This window comes from Rhinoraja longicauda, chromosome 9, assembly GCF_053455715.1.
Source record: "Rhinoraja longicauda isolate Sanriku21f chromosome 9, sRhiLon1.1, whole genome shotgun sequence".
NCBI lineage: Eukaryota > Metazoa > Chordata > Chondrichthyes > Rajiformes > Arhynchobatidae > Rhinoraja > Rhinoraja longicauda.
In genome coordinates, this window is record NC_135961.1 from 6,215,445 (window position 1) to 6,237,765 (window position 22,321).

Here is a 22,321-nt window from a genome sequence, read left to right on the forward strand (position 1 = left end):
AATGGACCATTTTTTAGCTTTGAAAAACTCCTCTATTGCTTTAGCAGTATGTTTGGGATCATTGTCCTGCTGTTGAATGAGTTTTGAGGCATTCGCCGGCCAATGAGTTTTGAGGCATTTGTTTCAACTTGAGCAGGTAGGACTTCAGAATTCATTATGCTACTGCCATCAGCAGCTGTATCATCAATGAAGATAAGTGAGCCAGTACATTCAGCAGCCATACATGCCCAGGCCATAACACCCCCACCACCGTGTTTCACAGATGAGGTGGTATGCTTTGGATCTTGGGCAGTTCATTCTCTCCTCCAGTGGAGGCCAGTTCGTTGGATGCTTTCAAGAGAGAGCTGGATAGAGCTCTTAAGGATAGCGGAGTGAGGGGGTATGGGGAGAAGGCAGGAACGGGGTACTGATTGAGAGTGATCAGCCATGATCGCATTGAATGGCGGTGCTGGCTCGAAGGGCTGAATGGCCTACTCCTGCACCTATTGTCCATTGTCTATTGTCTATTGTCCATACTTTGCTCTTGCCATCACTCCGATATAAGTTAATCTTCGTCTCATCTGTCCATAAGACCTTTTTCCAGAACTGTGGTTGCTCTTTTAAGTACTTCTTGGCAAACTGTAAGCCGGCCATCCTATTTTTGCGGCTAACCAGTGGTTTGCATCTTGCAGTGTAGCCTCTGTATTTCTGTTCATGAAGTCTTCTGCGGACAGTGGTCATTGACAAATCCACACCTGACTCCTGAATAGTGTTTCTGATCTGTCGGACAGGTTTTTGGGGGTTTTCTTTATTATAGAGGGAATTCTTCTGTCATCAGCTGTGGAGGTCTTCCTTGGCCTGCCAGTCCCTTTGTGATTAGTAAGCTCACCAGTGCTCTTTCTTCTTAATGATTTTCCAAACAGTTGATTTTGGTAAGCCTAAGGTTTGGCTGATGTCTCTAAGTTTTATTCTTGTTTCTCAAGTCTCGTAATGGCTTCTTTGACTTTCATTGGCACAACTTTGGTCCCCATGTTGATAAACAGCAATAAAAGTTTCCAAAGGTGATGGAAAGATTGGAGGAAAGACTTGGTGCTGAGAGCTCTCTTATACTCGCATTAAGGAGGCAATTAAACACACCTGAGCAATTACAAACACCTGTGAAGCCATGTGTCCCAAACATTATGGTGCCCTGAAATGGGGGGACTATGTATAAACGCAGCTGTAATTTTTACATGGTGAAACCAAAATGTATAAAAATACCCTTTAATAAAATCTGACAATGTGCACTTTAACCACATGTATTTTTTTCTTTTACAAATCTCAAATTGTGGAGTACAAAGGCAAATAAATAAATGATGAGTCTTTGCCCCAAACATTATGGAGCGCACTGTAGTTCTTTGAGCGGCTGCGTATAGCCTACCAAGCTACCTTGATCCACTGCAGTTCACCTACTGCCGTAACAGGTCCATGGTTGACGCCATTTCTCTGGCCCTACACTCATCCCTGGAATACCTGGATAAGAGAGACACCTTCATTAGACTTCTATTCATAGACTACAGTTCTGCTTTCAATACCATTATTGCATCCAGACTCATCTGGTTAGCATGCAAACAAACCTGGTTAGACCAGGTCTGAAGAAGGGTCTCGACCCGAAACGTCACCCATTCCTTTCATCCAGAGATGCTGCCTGTCCCCGTACTTCAGAGTTACTTCAGCATTTTGTGTCTATCTTCGGTTTAAACCACCATCTGCAGAGACATTCCATGCCTCTCTGTTTCTGAGGGCTGATGAAAAAGTGCATGGACTGGATCATTATTGACTTCGCTTGTTCACCTATGCCAAGTGCCTAAACATTTGCGACTCAAATCTAACTGAGGTTCAGATTTCACAGTTGCAGTAACCCTGAACTCATCCTCTTATGTGCAACATTATAATATATGTCAATGAAAGCATATTTCGGAACCAGAGTGCAGAGTTGATTTTTTATTATAGACTGGACCCAGGTAAGGAACCGGTTCCGTTTTTACAGACATCCACAAGTCGGAAAATACACAAAAAAATCTTGATCCAGTAACTCTACCTCCACAGTATTGTAATCTTGCATCATTCTGTTGTTGCTGTATTTAAGTGTACTGTTCACTCAATTAACTTCATGTGAACAAGGAATTTCATTGAACTCAGGTGTATAAATTAATCTGAATATACGTTTATGTCACAAGAGCAGAATTGGACCATTCGACCCATCAAGTCTACTCTGCCATTCAATCGTGGCTAATCTATCTTTCCCCCTTAACCCCATTTCCCTGCCTTCTCCCCATACCTTTTGACACCCATACTAATCAAGAATCTGTCAATCTCCGCTTTAAAAATTAGGCCATTCGGCCCAAGTCTACTCCGCCATTCAATCGTGGCTGATCTATCTTTCCCTCTCAACCCCAGTCTCTTGCCTTTCCATAACTCCTGACACCCTTGCTAATCGAGAATCTGTTAATCTCGTCCTTAAAAATATCCATTGATTTGGCCTCCACAGCCATCTGTGGCAATTAATTCCACAGATTCACCACCCTCTGACTAAATAAATTCCTCATCTCCCTTCTGAAGATACGTCCTTTTATTCTTAAGTTGTGCCCACTGGTCCCAGATGCTTCCACTAGTGGAAACATCCTCTTCACATCCACTCAATCCAGGCCTTTCACTATTCAGTAAATTTCAATGTCTCCCCTCATCCCTCTAAACTCCAGTGAGTACAGGGTCATCAAAAGTTCATCATACGTTAACCCAATCATCCCCGTGATCATTCTTGTAAACCTCCTCTGGACCCTCTCCACATTCCTCCTCGGATATGAGGCCCAAAACTGTTCAAGATACCTCAAATGCAGTCTGACTAGTGCCTTATAAAGCCTCAGGATTACATCCCTGTTATTTCTAGTCCTCTTGAAATAAATGCTAATATTGCATTTGCCTCTGATTCAACTTGCGAATTGTGGGAATCCTGTATCAGCACTCCAAAGTCCATTTGCACCTGATTTCTGAATCTTCTCCCCATTTAGAAAATAGACTACACCTTTATTCCTACTCCCAAAGGGCATGACCACAAACTTTGCTATGCTGTATTCCATCTGCCACTTCTTTGCCGAAGGACTTGGACAGGTTGGGAGAGGGGCAGAGTCCCTGCTTCTCTACACTACCAGTCCCTCCATCTATCTTCGTATCATCCACAAACATGGCCACAAAGCCTTCAATTCCCTCATCCAAATCATTGATGTACAATGTGAAGTGTACCGGCCCCAACACAGACCCCTGCAGAACACATGTTCTGTTGGTTTTTAAAAGCTTCCCAATCCTCTAGCTTCCCACTAATCTTTGTAATATGTAATGCCTTCTCTTTTAGATTTATGTGGTCTTTGACTTCCCTTGTCAGCCATGGTTGCCTCATTCTCCCATTAGAATGTCTCTTCCTCTTTGGGATGAAAAGATCCTGCATCTTCCGAATTACTCCCAGAAACTCCTGCCATTGCTACTCCACTGTTGTTCCTGCTAGGGTCCCCTTCCAATCAACTTTAGCCAGCTCCTCCCTCATGTCAATGAAGTTACTTTTACTCAACAATAATACCGACATACCTGATTTAATCTTCTCCCTCTCAAAATGCGGGTTGAATTTTATCATATTGTGGTCACAACCTCCTAGTTGTTCCTTTACCTTAAGTCCCCTAAACAAATACGGTTTGATCCATAACACCAAATCCAGAATCTCCTTTTCTCTCGTAGGCTCAACTACTAGCTGCTCTAAGGAACCATCTCATAGGCACTCTACAATTTCCTTCTCTTGGGGCCCAGTACCAATCTGATTTTCCCAGTCTACCTGCATATTGAAATCCCTCATGACCACCTTGCCCATGTAACATTGCCTTTCTTACATGCCGATTGTACCTCTTGATGTGATTTGCACCCTATTGAACATGTTTCCAATGAATGACATCACATAGAAAATAGGTGCAGGAGTAGGCCATTTGGCCCTTCACAAGCAGATCAGAATGATAAGAAAGAATAATTACTAAAAGTGGGGAGACAGAGGATAGTTCTGCTGCTTGTAGAAAGGAATGTACGTACATATATCAGATTTTAGGATTTAATAATCTTTTGTGTTCATAGGTTGGGTGTTTGTAACCTGGAGAAAGACTGTACATTGCTATTTAACATATACATATACATAACATATACTTTATTTTAGTAGTTGTTAGGTAAATATAGAAAACTTGGTGCTGTAATTGGAGAATTCACCAGAGTGGTGGACATTTAAACATGCCTTTCCAATTGTGAGAGTCAGCAACCTACAAGAAAAAATGTAAGGAGATGTCAGCTTAATGGGAAAATACGTTAGTAAACTCACATCATTAAGACATAAGAAATTACGGTAACAAGAATGTAAGCATTAAATATACTCACTGATCTAGTCCCACCTGCCTGTGCCTGACCTATATTCCTCTAAACCTTCCCTATGCATGTACCACCTCTCCATGTTGTAAATGTTGTAATTGTAGCTATCTCCTCCACTGGCTCCATAGTAGAAAACATAAACAGTAGAAAGCAGAAACAGAAACAGAAATATCCCTACCTCCCACCGTGTGAAAAAATTGCCCCTTTCAAATCTTTCCCCCTCAGCTAAAATCAATGCCTTCTCGTTTTAGACTCCCCTACCCTGTGGAATAAACAGATTTTTCAACTTATCTATGGCTCTTGTGATTTTATAAACTTTTCTCATGTCACCCCTTAGCCTGCTTGGCTCCAGGGAAAATAGACCAAGCCTTTCCAGCCACTCCTTATAACTCAAATCTTCCAGACCTGGTAAAGTCCTCATAAACCTTTTTTGCGCCCTTTCCAGTTCAATGTCATCCATCCGAGAGCAGGGAGACCAGAACTTTACATATTGCTCAAAATGTAACCTTACCAACGTCTTGTGCAGCTGTAACAAAACTCCTGCACCCAATACGCAGATCGATGGAGGCAACCATGCCAAATGCCTTCTTCACCACCCTGTTTACCAGTGTTGCCATGTTTATGGAACTATGTAATTGTACCCCTTGGTCTCTGAGTTCTACCACATTCCCTCGGCCCCTACCACTTACTGTATAAGTCTTGTTTGTACTGGCTTGCCTTATCAAATGCAACATCTCGCATTTTTCTAAATTTAACCCCACCTGCCATTATTTGGCACAATGGCCCAGTTGATCAACATCGCGCTTTGGACACCATTCTTCACTGTCTACTCTGCCAAAGCAAATTTAGTGTAATCTACAAATCTTTCAACCATTCCACCTACATTCACTTCCAAATCGTTAATATAAATAAAAAACAATAGCGGACTGTTTGATACACCATTTGTTACATGCCTTCAGTCTGAAAAACAGCCCTTTACCACAATCCCATAATTTAACGTCATGCCATTTTACAACTTGCTTTTTTCACTCTGTTTCTACTTGGCAATCTCAAGGTACCATTTGCTTGAGTAAGCACACATTGCGAGTGCCCTTCAGCCTACAAGGATTTATGCACAAATGTATTCAGGCTCCTCTATTCCTGTGTGCCCTAGAGGAGTAGGTGCAACATTGGATGGACAAGTAGAAAAAAATGCCACGACAAGAATCAACCTTTACCTATTCAGGCTTTAATATATTAACTCACGATCATACAAGTGATCTCAACTACATCTCACGGTTAATTAACAGGCTCACTTTCAATACACTTCCTCTATTACTGACCGTCACATCATTATTCCAACAATAAGCACCAGAATTCAGCCATAGTCAATAGATAGACAATAGACAATAGGTGCAGGAATAGGCCATTCGGCCCCTCAAGCCAGCACCGCCATTCAATGTGATCATGGCTGATCATCCACAATCAGTACCCCGTTCCTGCCTTCTCCCCATACCCCCTAACTCCGCTATCATTAAGAGCTCTATGCAGCTCTCTCTTGAAAGCATCCAGAGAATTGGCTTCCACTGCCTTCTGAGGCAGAGGACTCCACAGATTTACAACTCTCTGACAATAGACAATAGGTGCAGGAGGAGGCCATTCGGCCCTTCGAGCCAGCACTGCCATTCAATGTGATCATGGCTGATCATTCTCAATCAGTACCCCGTTCCTGCTTCTCCCCATACCCCCTGACTCCGCTATCCTTAAGAGCTCTATCTAGCTCTCTCTTGAATGCATTCAGAGAATTGGCCTCCACTGCCTTTTGAGGCAGAGAATTCCACAGGATTACAGAACAGATACAAAGATAAACACACGACTCCACTATCCCTGTGCATTTGCAGTATGCTCCCCAACAGCTGCAGTGTGGCTGGTGAAAGCCGACTGAGTTCAAGAACATTGCAGATCGAGAGCAAAGTCAAGTAACATCAGACTTACACCTAGTTTTAGGTCAAATGATCTTGACCTGGGCTACCAACAGTTTAGATGATCTGACTGGGAGGCAACATGAATTTATTGATAAAATGGAAAGGATGAACCAAAGATGGGTTATACTAAAGTAAGACAGTCGGTTTCTCAGGCAACTTAATTCTTTCGTACAAAGTTTCAGCTACCCTGCTGATCATCTGAAAAACAAATTATTTCAAAAGCCTGGAAGTCCTTTAAATGTGACATCCAGGGCCACTAAGTTCACACTGCCATAGTCAGTGCTACCTGAGATTCAAACTCAGATTTTTTATTGTTTTATATATATGTCAAGGTGCAATGAAATTCCTTGTTCACATAAAGCTCCAGGGTAAACAGCACGCATATAGCAATGAAAAATAAAGTAAACCCTCGCAATAACGGACCTCTTCATACTGGATGGGGGTTATAGCAGACTGAATCTGTGGTCAACCGAGTTTGTTGTTTCACGGAATAATCACGAGGCAGATGGAGTGATTCTTGGTTTAGTCTACTTTAGAGATAAAGGTACTGCACATTAATGTTGCTCTGTTTCTTCTACTGACCTTACTACTGTACAAATAAAAGCGTTTTAAATACTTTGGAGAACTACACATTTAAATAGTGTTTTTAAACCATTTCAGCTTAGTTTAGTTTGGAGATACAGCGAGGAAACACTGAGTCCATGCAGACCAGCGATCGCCCGTACACTGGTTCTATCCGACACAGGGACAGTTCACAGTTAGGTTCATAGTTTTAGGTTCATAGTTCTATCTTACACACTAGGGACAAGCTGTTCTATTAACTGAAATTGGTCCTGGAGTTTATGAAACTCTCATAACTCTCATCCCAGCCCCAGAGAAAGCAAGGAGTGTTTCATTTGAGACTGTTCTTTCAAAACTTGATGCTCACTTCAACCCTAAGCCCATAGAGATTGCTGAAAGTTACAAATTTCACACAGGAAACCAGAAGTATGGTGAGACTGTGGGTGAGTACGTTATCTCATTGAAGAAGTTTTTTTTAGATTTAGAGATACAGAGCGGAAACAGGCCCTTCGGCCCACCGAGTCCGCGCCGCCCAGCGATCCCCGCACACTAACACTATCCTACACACACTAGGGACAATTTTTACATTTACCCAGTCAATTAACCTACATACCTGTACGTCTTTGGAGTGTGGGAGGAAACCGAAGATCTCGGAGAAAACCCACGCAGGTCACGGGGAGAACGTACAAACTCCGTAAAGACGGCGCCCGTAGTCAGGATCGAACCTGAGTCTCAGGCGCTGCATTTGCCGTAAAGCAGCAACTCTACCGCTGCACCAACGTAAAGTTGTCTTTATCCTGCAATTTTGGAACATTTCTGGATCGAGCTTTGCATGATAGATTTGTATGTGGATTTATTCACAAAATGCTGGAGTAACTCAGCAGGTCGGGCAGCATCTCGGGAGAGAAGGAATGGGTGACGTTTCGGGTCGAGACCCTTCTTCAGACTCAGTCTGAAGAAGGGTCTCGACCCGAAACGTCACCCATTCCTTCTCTCCCGAGATGCTGCCCGACCTGCTGAGTTACTCCAGCATTTTGTGAATAAATCAATTTGTACCAGCATCTGCAGTTATTTTCTTATATAAGATTTGTATGTGGATTGCTGAATGAGCAAATCCAATCAAAATTACTGAACACACCAGCCCTTACCTTTGATTTGCATGCAAAACCGCTTTGGCCATGCAGATGACAGCACACAGTGCACATGAGTTTCGACCAACACATGCTGGCACAGTCAACAGTCAAAAGGCAGTCCCAAAACACAAGCGCGACAAGACAGGGAAAAGGCCTTCACAGTAACGTTCTGGGAAAAGTGCAGATACGTGCTATCGATGCAATGGTCAACACAAAGCAAATAATTGCCATGTTCAATGACTCTAGGTGATACAAATATCAAAAGAAAGGCTATGTTGCATCAGCATGCAGAGCACCATCACAGGACAAAGCAAAACAAAAGGCTCGACAAAACCAAACACGTGGGATTTACAACCTCGAAGAACAGTCAGAGAGTAATGAACTTGGACTGTACGGCATCTACACTACGAATGGTGGGTCTGGAAAGGAAGACTTTCAGACAAAGGTCAAAGTGAACAATCAATACACTACTCTGTGTATTGATACTGCTGCTGAATGCACATTCATAAGCAAAGACACCGATGTATCCAAGTTGAGCAATATAACTATCTCAGCAACAAACATTCAGCTGAAAACGTACTCTGGAGAAGTATTGGAGACATGTGGAGAGTTAGTTTGTGATGTACAAGAGGTGGAGAAATGTTATGATCAGTTCTAACCAACTGACCAACTCTCTGCCATTCAGAAAGTCCGGAAGCCATTTGCAGATGGAGACAACGAGACCAAGGTTGGAGATTAGGGATGAGAATATTAAATATTATGCTGTTGAAGGTTGAGCTGTAGTCCATGAATAGCATACAGACAAAAGTGTTCTTATTGTCAAGGTGATGCAGAGCTGAATGTAGTGCAAGAGAGAAGTTTCCTCTGTAAGCCTAATTTTGTGGTAGGGAATTTGCATGATTGCCCAAGAGACTGGTGCAGATATCGACCATTACCAATCTCTCAATGCATCATTATGGTTAATGTTAGAGATACTGGGCAATAGTCCCATGAGGAAATGCACATGGCTGTGGTAGCTAGCCCAGATCAGAACATGGTACAGAAAACACACATGGTTGTATTACCAAATCCTTCCTCTAGCTTCACAATTCGCAACTCTTCAAACCTTTTGTCTAACAATTTCTGTCTTTTTATCTTTGGCATTTATCCAACCATATGCCCATATCATTATATCCATATAAGTATAATCACTATATAATTATATCCAAATATAAGGGCAGCACAGTGGCATGGCGGTAGAGATGCTGCCTTACAGCGCCAGAGACCCGGGATTGATCCTGACTGGGGGTGCTGTCTGTACGGAGTGACTACTTGGGTTTTCTCCGGATTATCCATTTTTCTCCCACACTCCAAAGAATTACAGGTTTGTAGGTTAATTGGCTTCGGTAAAATTGTAAATTGTCCCTAGTGTGGTAGGATAGTGTTGGTGTACAGGGTGATTGCTAGTCGGTGCGGACTACATAGGCTGAAGGGCCTGTTTCCGCGCTGTATCTCTAAAGTCTAAACTATACACCTATCAAAAAGTCCTCCTCACCTGTGTCGGCCTATTACCTGCCAAGCTTTGGCCTGTCCCTCCTCTCTTCCAGCATTCTTCCCCTCCTCCCCTGCCCCACAATCAGTCTGAAGAAGGGGGTCCTGGCCCAAAACGTCACTTATCCATGTTCTCCTGAGTTACTCCAGCACCTTTCCTGACACCTTTCACCTCTCATTTCAACAGAAATGTGTCCTCTGTTGAAATGAGAGGTGAAAGGCGTCAGGAAAGACCGTGGCCAGTTGATAGGCACATGATTTCAGAAACCATCTGTTGCGTCTACCCAGGCTGGACGCTTTCTGAGAGTTTACCCTTGTGAAAGTAGATCCTACTTCTGCCATCGAGAGGTATGGGACAGATTCAGCAGGGAGTGGAAGAAGCAGCTGGCTGAAACTTTGTTTGCCTATTCAAAATGGACTTAAAAGCCATTGAGCCTATCCGGTAGAGATGCACTGTTGCAGAGACCATCCCCAAGTTTGACCTGTAGTGATGGTACTCGGCACCTGCCAGTCACCTGGCATCCACTTGATTATGTTGAGCTGTTTCTGATGATCAATGTGTAGGAAAGAACTGCAGATGGTGGTTTAAATCGAAGGTAGACACAAGGTGGCACGGTGGCACAGCGGTAGAGTTGCTGCCTTACAGCGAATGCAGCGCCGGAGACTCAGGTTCGATCCTGACTACGGGCGCCGTCTGTACGGAGTTTGTACGTTCTTCCCGTGACCTGCGTGGGCTTTCTCCGAGATCTTCGGTTTCCTCCCACACTCCAAAAACGTACAGGTATGTAGGTTAATTGACTGGGTAAATGTAAAAATTGTCCCTAGTGTGTGTAGGATAATGTTAATGTGCGGGGATTGCTGGGCGGTGCGGACTTGGTGGGCCGAAGGGCCTGTTTCCACGCTGTATCTCTAAATCTAAAAAAATCTTTTAAAAAAAGACACAACATTTTCACTTGGGTACCTTGCACCCCAGCGGTATGAACATTGACTTCTCTAACTTCAAGTAGCCCTTGCTTTCCCTCTCTCCATCCTCTCCCCCTTCCCAGTTCTAGCACCAGTCTTACTGTCTCGGACTACATTTTATCTCTGTACCGCCCACTTCCCTGACATCAGTCTGAAGAAGGGTCTCGACCCGAAACGTCACCCATTCCAGATGCTGCCTGTCCCGCTGAGTTACTCCAGCATTTTGTGTCTACCTTCTGATGATCAATGGTTGGATTCAATAATCAATTAAAAGAAAAGTGAGTGATAACTTTTCCTGTCACTATAACAACACTCTAATGCCTTTAGTCTGTAGCCTTACTCACTTACCTGCATTCTCTGATCCAAGAAATGTAGTTTCTGGTTCAGCAGCCCCATTTCCTAAAAGAAAAAAAGAAATCAGCCAGACAGATCAACATATTTACACCTTCCAGTATTATTTTTCTAAACAGATCTCATACATCAGAAAAGAAAATAACTGCACAAGAATCCGACTTCAGTATTGAAATCTATCATTGGGAAAAGCCTTATGAACATATGAATTAGGTGCAGGAGGAGGCCACTCACTCCATGCATTTGGTCCGTTATTCAGTAAAACCATTCAGTAAAATCTCCACTCAGTCCGCCTGGGTCTATCCGATTCCCACCCAGACCTTTCTGTCCTGAGTCTCCTCCATTGTCAGAGTGAGGCCCAGTGCAAATTGGAGGAACAGCAGGAACAGCACTCCATATTTCGCTTGGGCAGCTTACAACCCAGCAGTATGACTCTTGACTTCTCTAACTTCAAGTAGCCCTTGCTTCCCCTCTCTCTCCATCCCTCCCCCAACCTAGTTCTCCGACTAGTTCTATTGTCCTTCTGATTAAATATTACTGATTGGATGCCTCGTTGTCACCTTCCCATAGCTAACAAAGTACCATTCTACATTTCCTTGATCATCGTCCCCTTTGATTTGTGTTTTCACACCTTACCCTTCCATATCTGTCTCCCTCTCCCCTGCCTCTCAGTCTTGAGAAGGGTCTCAACCCAAAACGTGACCCATTCCTTCTCTCCAGAGATGCTGCCTGTCCAGCGTTTTGTGTCTATCGTCGATGTAAACCAGCTACTGCAGTTCCTTCCGACATAAAATTCATAACCTGCTCTGATACTGACCCCAATTTCACATTCCAGTCTACATAGATTGATGTTTCATCACCTTGCTTATCAAGAATTTATCTAACATAAAAATATCCAAAGATTCTAAAACCCTATAACCAAAAACCCAATAAGGTTCAATCAAGGCCTTCCTCATTCTTCTAAGGAGTTGCACAGGGTGCCTCATATTTTGCTTGGGTAGCTTACAACCCAGTGGTACGCATATTGCATTCTCTAACTTTAAGTAACTTTCTCTTACATTCCCCTCCCCTCCCCCTTTCCTCCACCCTCGTCATTTAAACAGCTTTAAAGTTCACCGCATTGTATCCCACTTGAGATCACACCTTCCCGAACAATCATGTTATTTACCTTTTTGACAGGAAAAAAAATTGTTACCTCATGCAACTTGTTTCGCCACTTCATTTTTATTTCTGGTGCCAGTTTCTCTAATCTTTCAATCTGAAAGAAATTTTACGAAAATGAAGTTCAATGTAATTAATGATGGTGTACGGCACAATAAAATCTACTTCCTTAACATTCCGAAAGTATCCATCAACACAAAGTCAACATTTTTTATTATAGAATGTCAGAGTCATAATGCACAGAAACAGGCCCTTTAGCCCAACTTGCCCATACTGACCAAGATGCCCATCTACTCTAGTTCCACCTGCCAGTGTCAACCTATGTCCTCTGGATCTTGATTACCCTAAAATTCTGGGTAAAAGACCTTGTGAATTCACACCTATCTATTCCCCTCATGATCTTGTACACATCTATAAGATCACACCTCATCCTCCTGTGCTCCAAGGAATAACATCCTAGTCTGACCAACCTCTCCCTATAAATCAGGTTCTTAATTCCCGACAACATTGTGGCACAGCGGTAGAGTTGCTGCCTTACAGCGCCAGAGACCCGGGTTCAATCCTGACTATGGGTGCTGTCTGTAAGGAGTTTGTTCGTTCTCTCCATGACCTGCGTGGATTTTCCCCGGGATCACCGGTTTCCTCCCACACTCCGAAGTCATACAGGTTTGTTGGCTAACTGGCTTGGTATCATTGTAAATTTCACCTAGTGTGTGTAAGTGTGTGGGGATCGCTGGTCCACACGGACTTGGTGGGCCGAAGGGTCTTTTTCTGCGCTATCTCTACAATAAACTTAAACAAAACTAAACATCTTTGTAAATCTTCCCTGCACTCTTTCCAGCTTAACAACATCCTTCCTATATCAAGGTGACCAAACAGAACACAATACTCCAAATGTGGCCTCACCAACGTCTTGAACAACTCTAACATAACATTCCCACTTCTACGCTCAGTACCCTGTCTGATGAAGGCCTTCTTGACCACCCTATCTAACTGTGACGTCACTTTCATGGAACTATGTATATGTTCAGCCTCAGCCCTGCCATTCACTGTGGCCCTGCCCTTGTTTGACAACCCAAAATGCAACATCTCACACTTGCCTGCATTAAATTCCTTTAACCATTCCTCAGTCCATTTGCCCAACTGATCGAGATCCTGCTGCAATTTTTGATAACCATTTTCGCTATCTCTATCACCCACTTTAGTGTCATCTGCAAATTTACTAATCATATCTTCTACATTCCCTTCTAAATCGTTGATATAAATCACAAACAGCACCTATCTCTGAGACACACCAGTAGAGCCTCCAGTCCAAAAAAACAATCTTCCACCATCGTCCTCTGCTTCCATTAATGAAGCCAATGCTCCATCCAGCAGCTAGCGCTCCCTGGATCCCATCCAATCTAACCTGCCAGAGCAGCCTACTATACTGAACCTTATCAAATGCCTTGTTGAAGTCCATATTCCACCGGGTGGCACCGTCAGCGATGGCAGCCTTGCCAACGGCCTGTCTGTATTTTCATCTTTTTTGTTATTTTCAGTGTGTTTTAAAAGTTTGTGTTAATGTTCTCTGGTTTGTTTTATGTGGGGAGGTGGAGGAGGGGATCGGGGGAAACTGTTTTTCAATCCCTTACCTTGCCGGAGATGCGATTGTTTTCCGGATCGTATCTCCGGTCACTCTGCAGCCTAACAGCATGGAGCTGGCGGCCTTGCTTGAGACTGACTTGGAGCCCCACCACGGGGCCGTGGACTTACCATCAGAGCATGCGATCCCTTGCCTGGGATCGACGCTCCAACCGCGGCCTGCGGATTTCAACATCGAGGAGCTCGCAGTCTCGGGTAGAGATCCCCCCCCACTCCCCCCGATGCAGGAGCTTGATTGCCCCGACTTGAGGGCCCGACCGCCGGCTATGGGAGTCATGATCGCCCCGACACGGAAGGCTCGAGGCCTCCGACCGCAGGAGAACAAAGAAGGGACGAGATTGAACCTTTTTTTTGCCTTCCTTCACAGTGAGGAATGTGGAGGAGTCACTGTGATGGATGTTTATGTTTAAATGTATTTTGTGTGTTCTGTTGCTTTTTATTGGTAAGACTATATGGCAAATCAAATTCCTCGTATGTTGCAAAACATACTTGGCTAATAAAGTATGATTATGATTATGATTATGCATACGGTCTACAGCTTTGCCCTCATCAACCAAAAACATTTTGGTTACTTCAAAAACCTCATTCAGATTTACTATCAATTCCTCAATCAATACGATCTTCCCCATACAAAGCCATGCTGACAATCCATCATTAGCCCCTCCCTATCCAAATGCACACGTATCTTATCCCTCAGAATCCTCTCCAGTAACTTGCCTACCACGGATGTTAGGCTCACAGGCCCATAGTTCCAGGGTTTTATTGCAGCTCTTATTAAATAGAGGCACAACATTATCCACCTTCCAGTCTTGCGGCACCTCACCTGTACCTGATGATGATTCATAGATCTCAGCCAGGGCACCTGCTTTTTCTTCTCTAGCTTCCCACTGTGTCTTCGAGATACATTTGACTAGGCCTGGGAGAATGATCAACCTTTATATGCTTTTGGACATTCAGCACCTCCTCGACTGTAATACGAACTGTCCTCAACACATCTCCATTAACTGTCCCAAGTTCCTCAGTATTCATGTCTTTCTCCATGGTAAAAAGAAGAGAAATACTCGTTGTGGACTTTACCCATCTCTTGCAGCTCCACACAGAGATGACTGCTTTGGTTTTTGAGGGGCCCTATTCTTTTTAGATACTCTCTTTCCCTTAATGTACCTGTAAAATCTCTTTGGATTTTCCATAATATTATCTGCCAGAAGAATCTCCTGCACCCTTTTTGCTCCTTTATTCCCAAAACTCCTCCAGGGAAACACTTGATCCCAAATGCCTATTCCTGTCCCATGCCTCCTTCTGTTTCCTGACCACAGCGTCAATTTCTCTCATGATCCAACACCTGGTGAAGGGCAGGAGGTTTATGAGATCACCATTACTTGCAGGAATGCTTCCAAGTTTGGCGCCATTCCTCTCTGGAAAATTATCATAGTCCCTTCATCGTCACTGGGTCTAAATCCTGAAACACCCTCGCCAAACGGCAGAAGACTGTGCTGCCACAGCTATCCCCCGGCAGGAGACCAGACTCGCTTGCCGCGTAACCGGGAACCCACCCTGAAGCAGGAAGTCACCGAGGCTGGCCCCTGCTCGGCCCGCGGTCTGGAGAACCAGAGAGGAGGGTGGAGGGAGTCCGTGACGGCGGACGCAAGAACAGAGAGCCGGTATTAAGGAACCCGGGTCTTAGCTTCTGCGCCCTCAAGGTCGGCTGCGTGAGACGCCCCCTGGGGCACAGAGGCTGAATGATGGGCGATCCAGATTGAAGCAATGGCAGGAGGCCCCCCAGCAGCCTGGGGCTCAACTGAATCAGGCACCTGTCCAGGAGACCCACGGACCAGATGTGACCTGCAGCCCCACAGAGCGGTGAAGCAGCTGTGAAGGACACCTACAGCTTTGCATGGCCAAGCAACACCACCAGGACAATAGGCCTTCATGGCAAGCTCCACTTAAAGCAACTGGGACTTGGAAAGTGGCGCCAAAACCTGGCGACTCTTGTATATGGTTCCAGTGGTCTATTTCTATACACTTTGTACTTGATCTGGGATTGGTGTTATGTATAGTGATAATTTATTGAACTGTACTTTGTTACATGTGATAATAAAGTACCATTCAACCATCGCCCTTCACTCTAACAGGAACATGCAAGCCCTGAGCTCTTGACATCACACTTTTAAAAGCGTCCAACGTTCCACATGTTCCTTTGCCTGCAAACAACTTTAGCAAGTTCCCGTCCAATAGCATCAAAGTTGGCCTTGCCCCAATTCAGAATTGTATCTTGTGGGCCAATACTGTCTTTATACATAACTATTTTAAAGATAATAGAACTGTGGTCATTGGTCCTAAAAGGCTTGCCCCGTTGACACTTCAGTCACTTGCCCTTCCCATTTTCCAAAGTGGATCAAGCTTTGCCCTCCCCCTTGTAAGGCCATGTACAAATTACCTGAGGCATCTTTCGTGACACATTTGACAAATTGCACACCATTTAAGCCCTTGACACTATGATTGTCACAGTCAATATTGGCAAAGTTAAAATTCCCAACTATAACAACCTTATGAGTCTTGCCCTCATTTTTCGCAGTCTAATTCTCTATTTGGGGTCTATAGGACACTCCCAGAAAGGTGATCATCACATTTATTTCTCAGCTCCACCACAGAATCTCACTGCACAAACCATAAGAAATGTCATCTCGGACTATTGCCGTGACATCGTACTTAATCAACAAACCAACACTCCCTCCTCTTTTACCCCAACCTCTATCTCTCATATGGCAACTTAAACTACTACAGGAGAACATTAAGATGCCAGTCCTGTCCCTCTCTTAGCCAGGTTTCTGTAACGGTTACAATGTCCAAGTCACACGTACCTGTTCATGCCCAGAGTTAATCTGCGTTTCCTCCCAGACCTCTCGCATTAAAGTAAATGCAATTCAACAGTCCTTCCTTGCTCCCTGCCGTGCTTCTGCCTGTTCAGTCCACTGAACTTTCCTTCATCACCTTCCACACCTCTCACCTGCCTTAGTCCTACGTTGGATCACATCCCCCTGCAAATCTAAACTGAGTAGATTTGAAAGCAGGAAGGCTTTTCATGAGAAAAAACACTGTTCTGTTCATTTTAAAGTGAAATATAATTCCCTCAGATTAAAAGGAAAACTCTAAGTAAGATCACTTTCTTAGAAAAAAAATACTTTAAATACTTCACAAGCAAGGGGATTGGAATTCAAACCTAAAGGTATTATATCTCAATTGAACAAAGGCTTGGTCAAATTACATCCGGAATATTCCATTCATTTTTAGGCAACAAAGCTGAGGAATGTTGGCTTTGGAATGAGTGCAATATAAGTTTATTATAGTTATGCCAGGATTTTAAATGCTATATTACCAGGATAAGGGTGTGTTATCTTGGCTGATGCTTAAGAACTGATTTGACACGCTGAAACACCAAAATAAAAGAAAGGTTTCAAATGTCTACATTTTACATGGCAATAGAAAAGCATATATACTTAAGAAAAGGATTTGTTGATACTGTACATTTCAGTTCTGGACCAGTTGCTGGTATTTCTATCAAAGTCACATGGTATGATTCAAGTCCTATGGTTAAGACTTAAGGGCCTGTCCCACTTAGGCGATTTTTTAGGCGACTGCCGGCGACTGTAATAGTTGTAGCAGGTCGCCGACAAAAAGGGCGACTGGATCCCCGCAAGATAACGTTCACGACAAGCTACAACAACCTACCACCTAGTCGACGTCAAGCTACGGCAAGCTACCGACAACCAGCGACCCAATCGTCGCAACTAGGACGTCCACCTGCGACCGCACCTACGACAACTCCTACGACAAGCTACGACAACCGAAGTCAATCTACGTCTACCCGCGACAAACTACGACCCTGAAGACTGAAGACAACTGAAGACAATTCACGTCATTCTGGCCTCCAAAACAATGGAATCACCCAGCTTCCCTATAAAAGGGGGTGTAGGGTAGGGTTTCCAATCATTCTGCATCATGACTATTTGAAAATGATGCCATGAGAAACTACTCTGAAATACAATAGCTTCATACATCAATTGTCCGTCAAAATGTTAAGAATTTCCTTTACGCCCTAGTCGCCTGACCACGGGTGTTCGCCACGGAGGCTCCACTGACTTGTCCTGGCGTAGCTAGTCGCGTCAACTGTCGCCGACGGTAGCCAGCTGTCATAGATTGTCGCTGGTATGGTCGTAGCTTGTCGCCGGTATGGTCGTACATTGTCGTAGATTGTCGCCGATATAGGCGTACATGGACTTCATTCATCAGCATCGCGACTGGTCGTTGTAGCTTGACTTCTGAGGACGGTTTTTCCCAATGCCTGCCGCAACTTGACTTCTCTTGACGCCGGTTGACGTAGGTAGTCGCCAATGGAATTCACCGAAGTCAGCACCGGCGACAACCTACGTCACCTGGCGACAACCTACGACAGCGCCCACGTCAGGAGACGTCAAACTACGCTCATTGGCGTCAAACCCACTGTAGCCAAAAAAAATTTAACATTGTGAAAATCCAGCGGCGCCCAGAAAGAAGCTACGACTCTTTGGAGACGACCACGATCGTACAGGCGACACCCCGGCAACCATGAGGCGACAGCCTAGTCGCCTGTAGTCGCCTAAAGAATCGCCTAAGTGGGACAGGCCCTTCAAACACATAAAATATCTGGGACTGGCATTCCACTACAGATCTGAGGAAATGCTGTACAATGCCTTAAAACTGAAATCTTAAATCAAGATCCCATCCGCTTTCTTTGGTGGATATAAATAATCACAATGCCACAATTTGAATGTTTCCAGAAGTGGGAGAGTCTAGGACCAGTGGTCACAGCCTCAGAATGAAAGACTGAAGCGACTAGGCTTGTATACACTGGAATTTAGAAGGATGAGAGGAGATTTTATCGAAATGTATAAGATTATTAAGGGGTTGGACACGTTAGAGGCTGGAAACATGTTCCCAATGTTGGGGGAGTCCAGAACCAGTGGCCACAGTTTAAGAATAAGGGGTAGGCCATTTAGAATTGAGATGAGGAAAAACATTTTCAGTCAGAGAGTTGGGAATCTGTGGAATTCTCTGCCTCAGAAGGCAGTGGAGGCCAATTCTCTGAATGCATTCAAGAGAAAGCTAGATAGAGCTCTTAAGGATAGCGGAGTCAGGGGGTATGGGGAGAAGGCAGGAACGGGGTACTGATTGAGAATGATCAGCCATGATCACATTGAATGGCGGTGCTGGCTCGAGGGGCCGAATGGCCTACTCCTGCACCTATTGTCTATTGTCTAAGATGGATTTCTTTAGTCAGAGGGATTTCTTTAGTCAGAGGGTGGTGAATCTGTGGAATTCTTTGCCACAGAAAGCTGTGGAGGCCGTCAATGGATATTTTTAAGGCAGAGACTGACAGATTCATGATTAGTACAGGTCAAGTTTAGTCAAGTCAAGTCAATTTTATTTGCATAGCACATTTAAAAACAACCCACGTTGACCAAAGTGCTGTACATCTGATTAGGTACTAAGGAAAAAAAATGAAACATACAGTAGCACGCAAACAGTTCACAGCGCCTCCTCAATGAGCCTCAAACGCTAGGGAGTAGAAATATGGGGAAAAAGCAGGAGAATGTGATTAAGAGAGATAGATCAGCCATGATTGAATGGCGGAGTAGACAATGGGCCGAATGGCCTAATTCTGCTCCTATCACTTATGAACTTATGAAGGTGAGTTTTCTATTATATAATTGGCGAAATATTTACGTCTCAATCAGGAATATTTTCAATCTCTGCATCTGTTTAATGCCCGATTGAAAAATATATCCTATTCGGTTTATAAAAAACATTGTTCAGCATCAATGCTTGGAGTCGAAACAAGGAATTACAGATGCTGGCTTACACAAAGGAACACAAAGTTCTGGAATCATTCAGCGGATCAAGCAGCATGTCTGAAGAACATGGATAGGTCACGTTTCAGGTCGTTTAATGGGAGGTGAGGATTCCTTCCCATAGAAAAAGGCATGGAAGTGGAGGTGTTGTAAGAAGAGCCCTACATCATAGTAGGCCCGAAACGCAGTGAGGTGTGAGCATGGGTGTACAAAGGTAAGACCTCTGTGGAGAACCAGCCGTTTTGCATCCAAACGAGGGAGGTCAGAGGAGACACCGTACTGAGCTTGCAACATGTAGATGAGACATCCAACACATAGGGAAATTCAAATTTAAATTAACCTCATTCACACCCATCTACCACTTGCCTCTGTAAGGAATGCTGTGAACCCTTACCCCAATCATAACTAGGAACTCTTCTTGTGTAGGAAGGAACTGCAGGTGCTGGTTTAAACCGAAGATAGACACAAAAAAGCTGGAGTAACTCAGCGGGACAGACAGCATCTCTGGAGAAAAGGAATGGGTGACGTTTCGGGTCGAGACCCTTCTTCAGTCTGAAACGTCACCCATTCCTTTTCTCCAGACGTGCTGTCGGACCCACTAGGAACTCTGCTTCATGTTGTGTCACTGTATCACCGTGTTACATATAATCCATTTTGAATTGATCCAGCAGCTCGAAACTAGGCAATCACGAAGCACTGTGGACCAGGCGCGGGAGCAGCAGAATTCTATTCCACTATAACCTGTAACCTTATGCCATGAAACAGTCCTTATGCTACAATCCTGGTTAAAACCGGATTAATCCGGGTTCAATGAGGACTACTCAAGAGCAAGCCATGATTACCATCATACGTATGAAAAACAAGTTGATAAAATATTGTTGACACAATACAGCATTAAGCAGGTAAAGCGATGTCCATGAACATTTCGAACCTCTGTTGTCCACTAAGGGTTTTGAGATTTCAGACATGATTAAGAGCGATGTAAAGGAGGTGAGGGGGTTGCACTACTGATCAGGGAAAATATCAAAGCTACACTTAAAGAGGACAACTGGATGGACCATGCAGTGAGGCCATAGGCGTAGAGTTGAGGAATAAGAAAGGTGTTGCTCTCACTCCTGGCGGCGATGGTGCATCTGGACACCCACGTGATGGTCGGTGAGCGGCATGATCCAGCCGTGAAGCCTTGGGCCTGTGGGTGGGCAAGCTGAGGAGTCAGCGGAAGGACCGGTCTGGGGGCGGGCAAGTTTGTGATCCTTAGTGGAGTCCAGGTAGGTGAGGAAGCATTTACTGACGGCATGGATCTGGCGTAAAACCAGGTAATGTTGAGATCCATTGCCGGTCTGGGTGAGTGAGGCCCAGAGATACGGGAGAGTCAGATCGAGAACCTGCTGGTGCTAGCACATAGCGGTCCGTGTGGAACGCAGGAAGCAGGAGGAGAACTGTTGTGGGAAACGATGGATTGACTGATGGTACTTGTAAACCGGGTCAAATCTGAACTGGAGGTCTGCAACCGGAGCTGGAAGCCAAGGGGCACAAGATGGAGGAGAAGGCAAGCGCCGAGGAAAAACACGTGGCTGTGGTAGCGAGTCTGGATTAAAACGTGGTCGGAGAGCAGTGGGAATCACAGAGGGGGAGCAGTAAGAGAGGGTCTCGCAGAACTTTCATCAGAGAGAGAGGGAGAACTTCTTCAAATTATAAATCAGCGTCTGCAATTCCTTTTCATTGCATTTTGAGTACTCCTTTGCGAAGTCTCTTCACCCAGAGAGTTGTGACTTTGTGGAATTCTCTGCCACAGAAGGCAGTGGAGGCCAATTCACTGGATGAATTTAAAAGAGAGTTAGATAGAGCTCTAGGAGCTAGCAGAATCAAGGGATATGGGGAGAAGGCAGGCACGGGTTACTGATTGTAGATGATCGGCTGTGATCACAATGAATGGCAATACTGGATCGAAGGGCCAAATGGCCCCCTCCTGCACCTATTTTCTATGTTTCTCTGACCAGAAGAAACTGCAGTGGAATAGTCAAAATGTAAGGAAAAACTATTGCAGATGCTGATTTATACCACAGAGAGACACAAAATGGTGGAGCAACTCAACGGGTCAGGCAGCAACTCTGGAGAAAATGGATAGGTGAATGAGTGACGTTTCATGTCGGACCCTTCTTCAGACTGGTTGTAATGGAAGGGGTGGGGGGGGGGGGGGGAGAGAAACTGGAGAGAAACAGGACAAATCGGGGCTGGCAACAAATGATCTCAGGCAAGGAGGTTCCCTGATATGCTGAAGAAGGGTCTCGACCCGAAATGTCACCCATTCCTTCTCTCCAGAGATGCTGCCTGTCCTGCTGAGTTACTCCAGTATTGTGCCTCTAACCCTGATAGGCTGATTGTTGGCTGGAGACTGTGTTATCCCAAGAGGGATATATCGATGTGAACCGTGGAACTGGTTAACCAACATTTGGTGGAGGGGGGGGGGGGGGGGGGGGGCAGAAAGGTGAGGCTGGGGGAAGAGGGAAGGGAGGGGGAGGGATGTGTATGTAGAAGTTACCAGGATGCTGCCTGAATTAAAGGGTTTCAGCTACAGGGAGAGGTTGGACAGACTTGGATTGTTTTCTCTGGAATTCCGGAGCCTGAGGAAAGTTTAATGGAGACGTGCGGGTCATGTGTCTTTACACAGAGAATGGTGGGGGCCTGAAACGTATTGCCGGGATGGCGG

At 44.6% G+C, this 22,321-nt stretch overlaps 1 protein-coding gene across 3 annotated transcripts in view; it reads right to left on the reverse strand.

Annotated features, from left to right (window-relative positions):
• The window catches only part of LOC144596450 (uncharacterized), a 97,548-nt gene that overhangs the window by 50,643 nt on the left and 24,584 nt on the right, over positions 1–22,321 (reverse strand). For 2 of the 3 annotated variants that reach the window (XM_078404716.1, XM_078404715.1), the window contains 3 exons: positions 12,114–12,176; positions 10,916–10,966; positions 1,323–4,310 (listed from right to left, as the gene is read on the reverse strand). In XM_078404716.1, the coding sequence (XP_078260842.1) occupies positions 4,257–4,310; positions 10,916–10,966; positions 12,114–12,176 (168 nt within the window). In that variant the 3' untranslated portion in view covers positions 1,323–4,256. Of the gene's footprint in view, positions 1–1,322; positions 4,311–10,915; positions 10,967–12,113; positions 12,177–22,321 lie in introns of those variants that run through there. The other variant, XM_078404717.1, reaches the window with a different exon arrangement.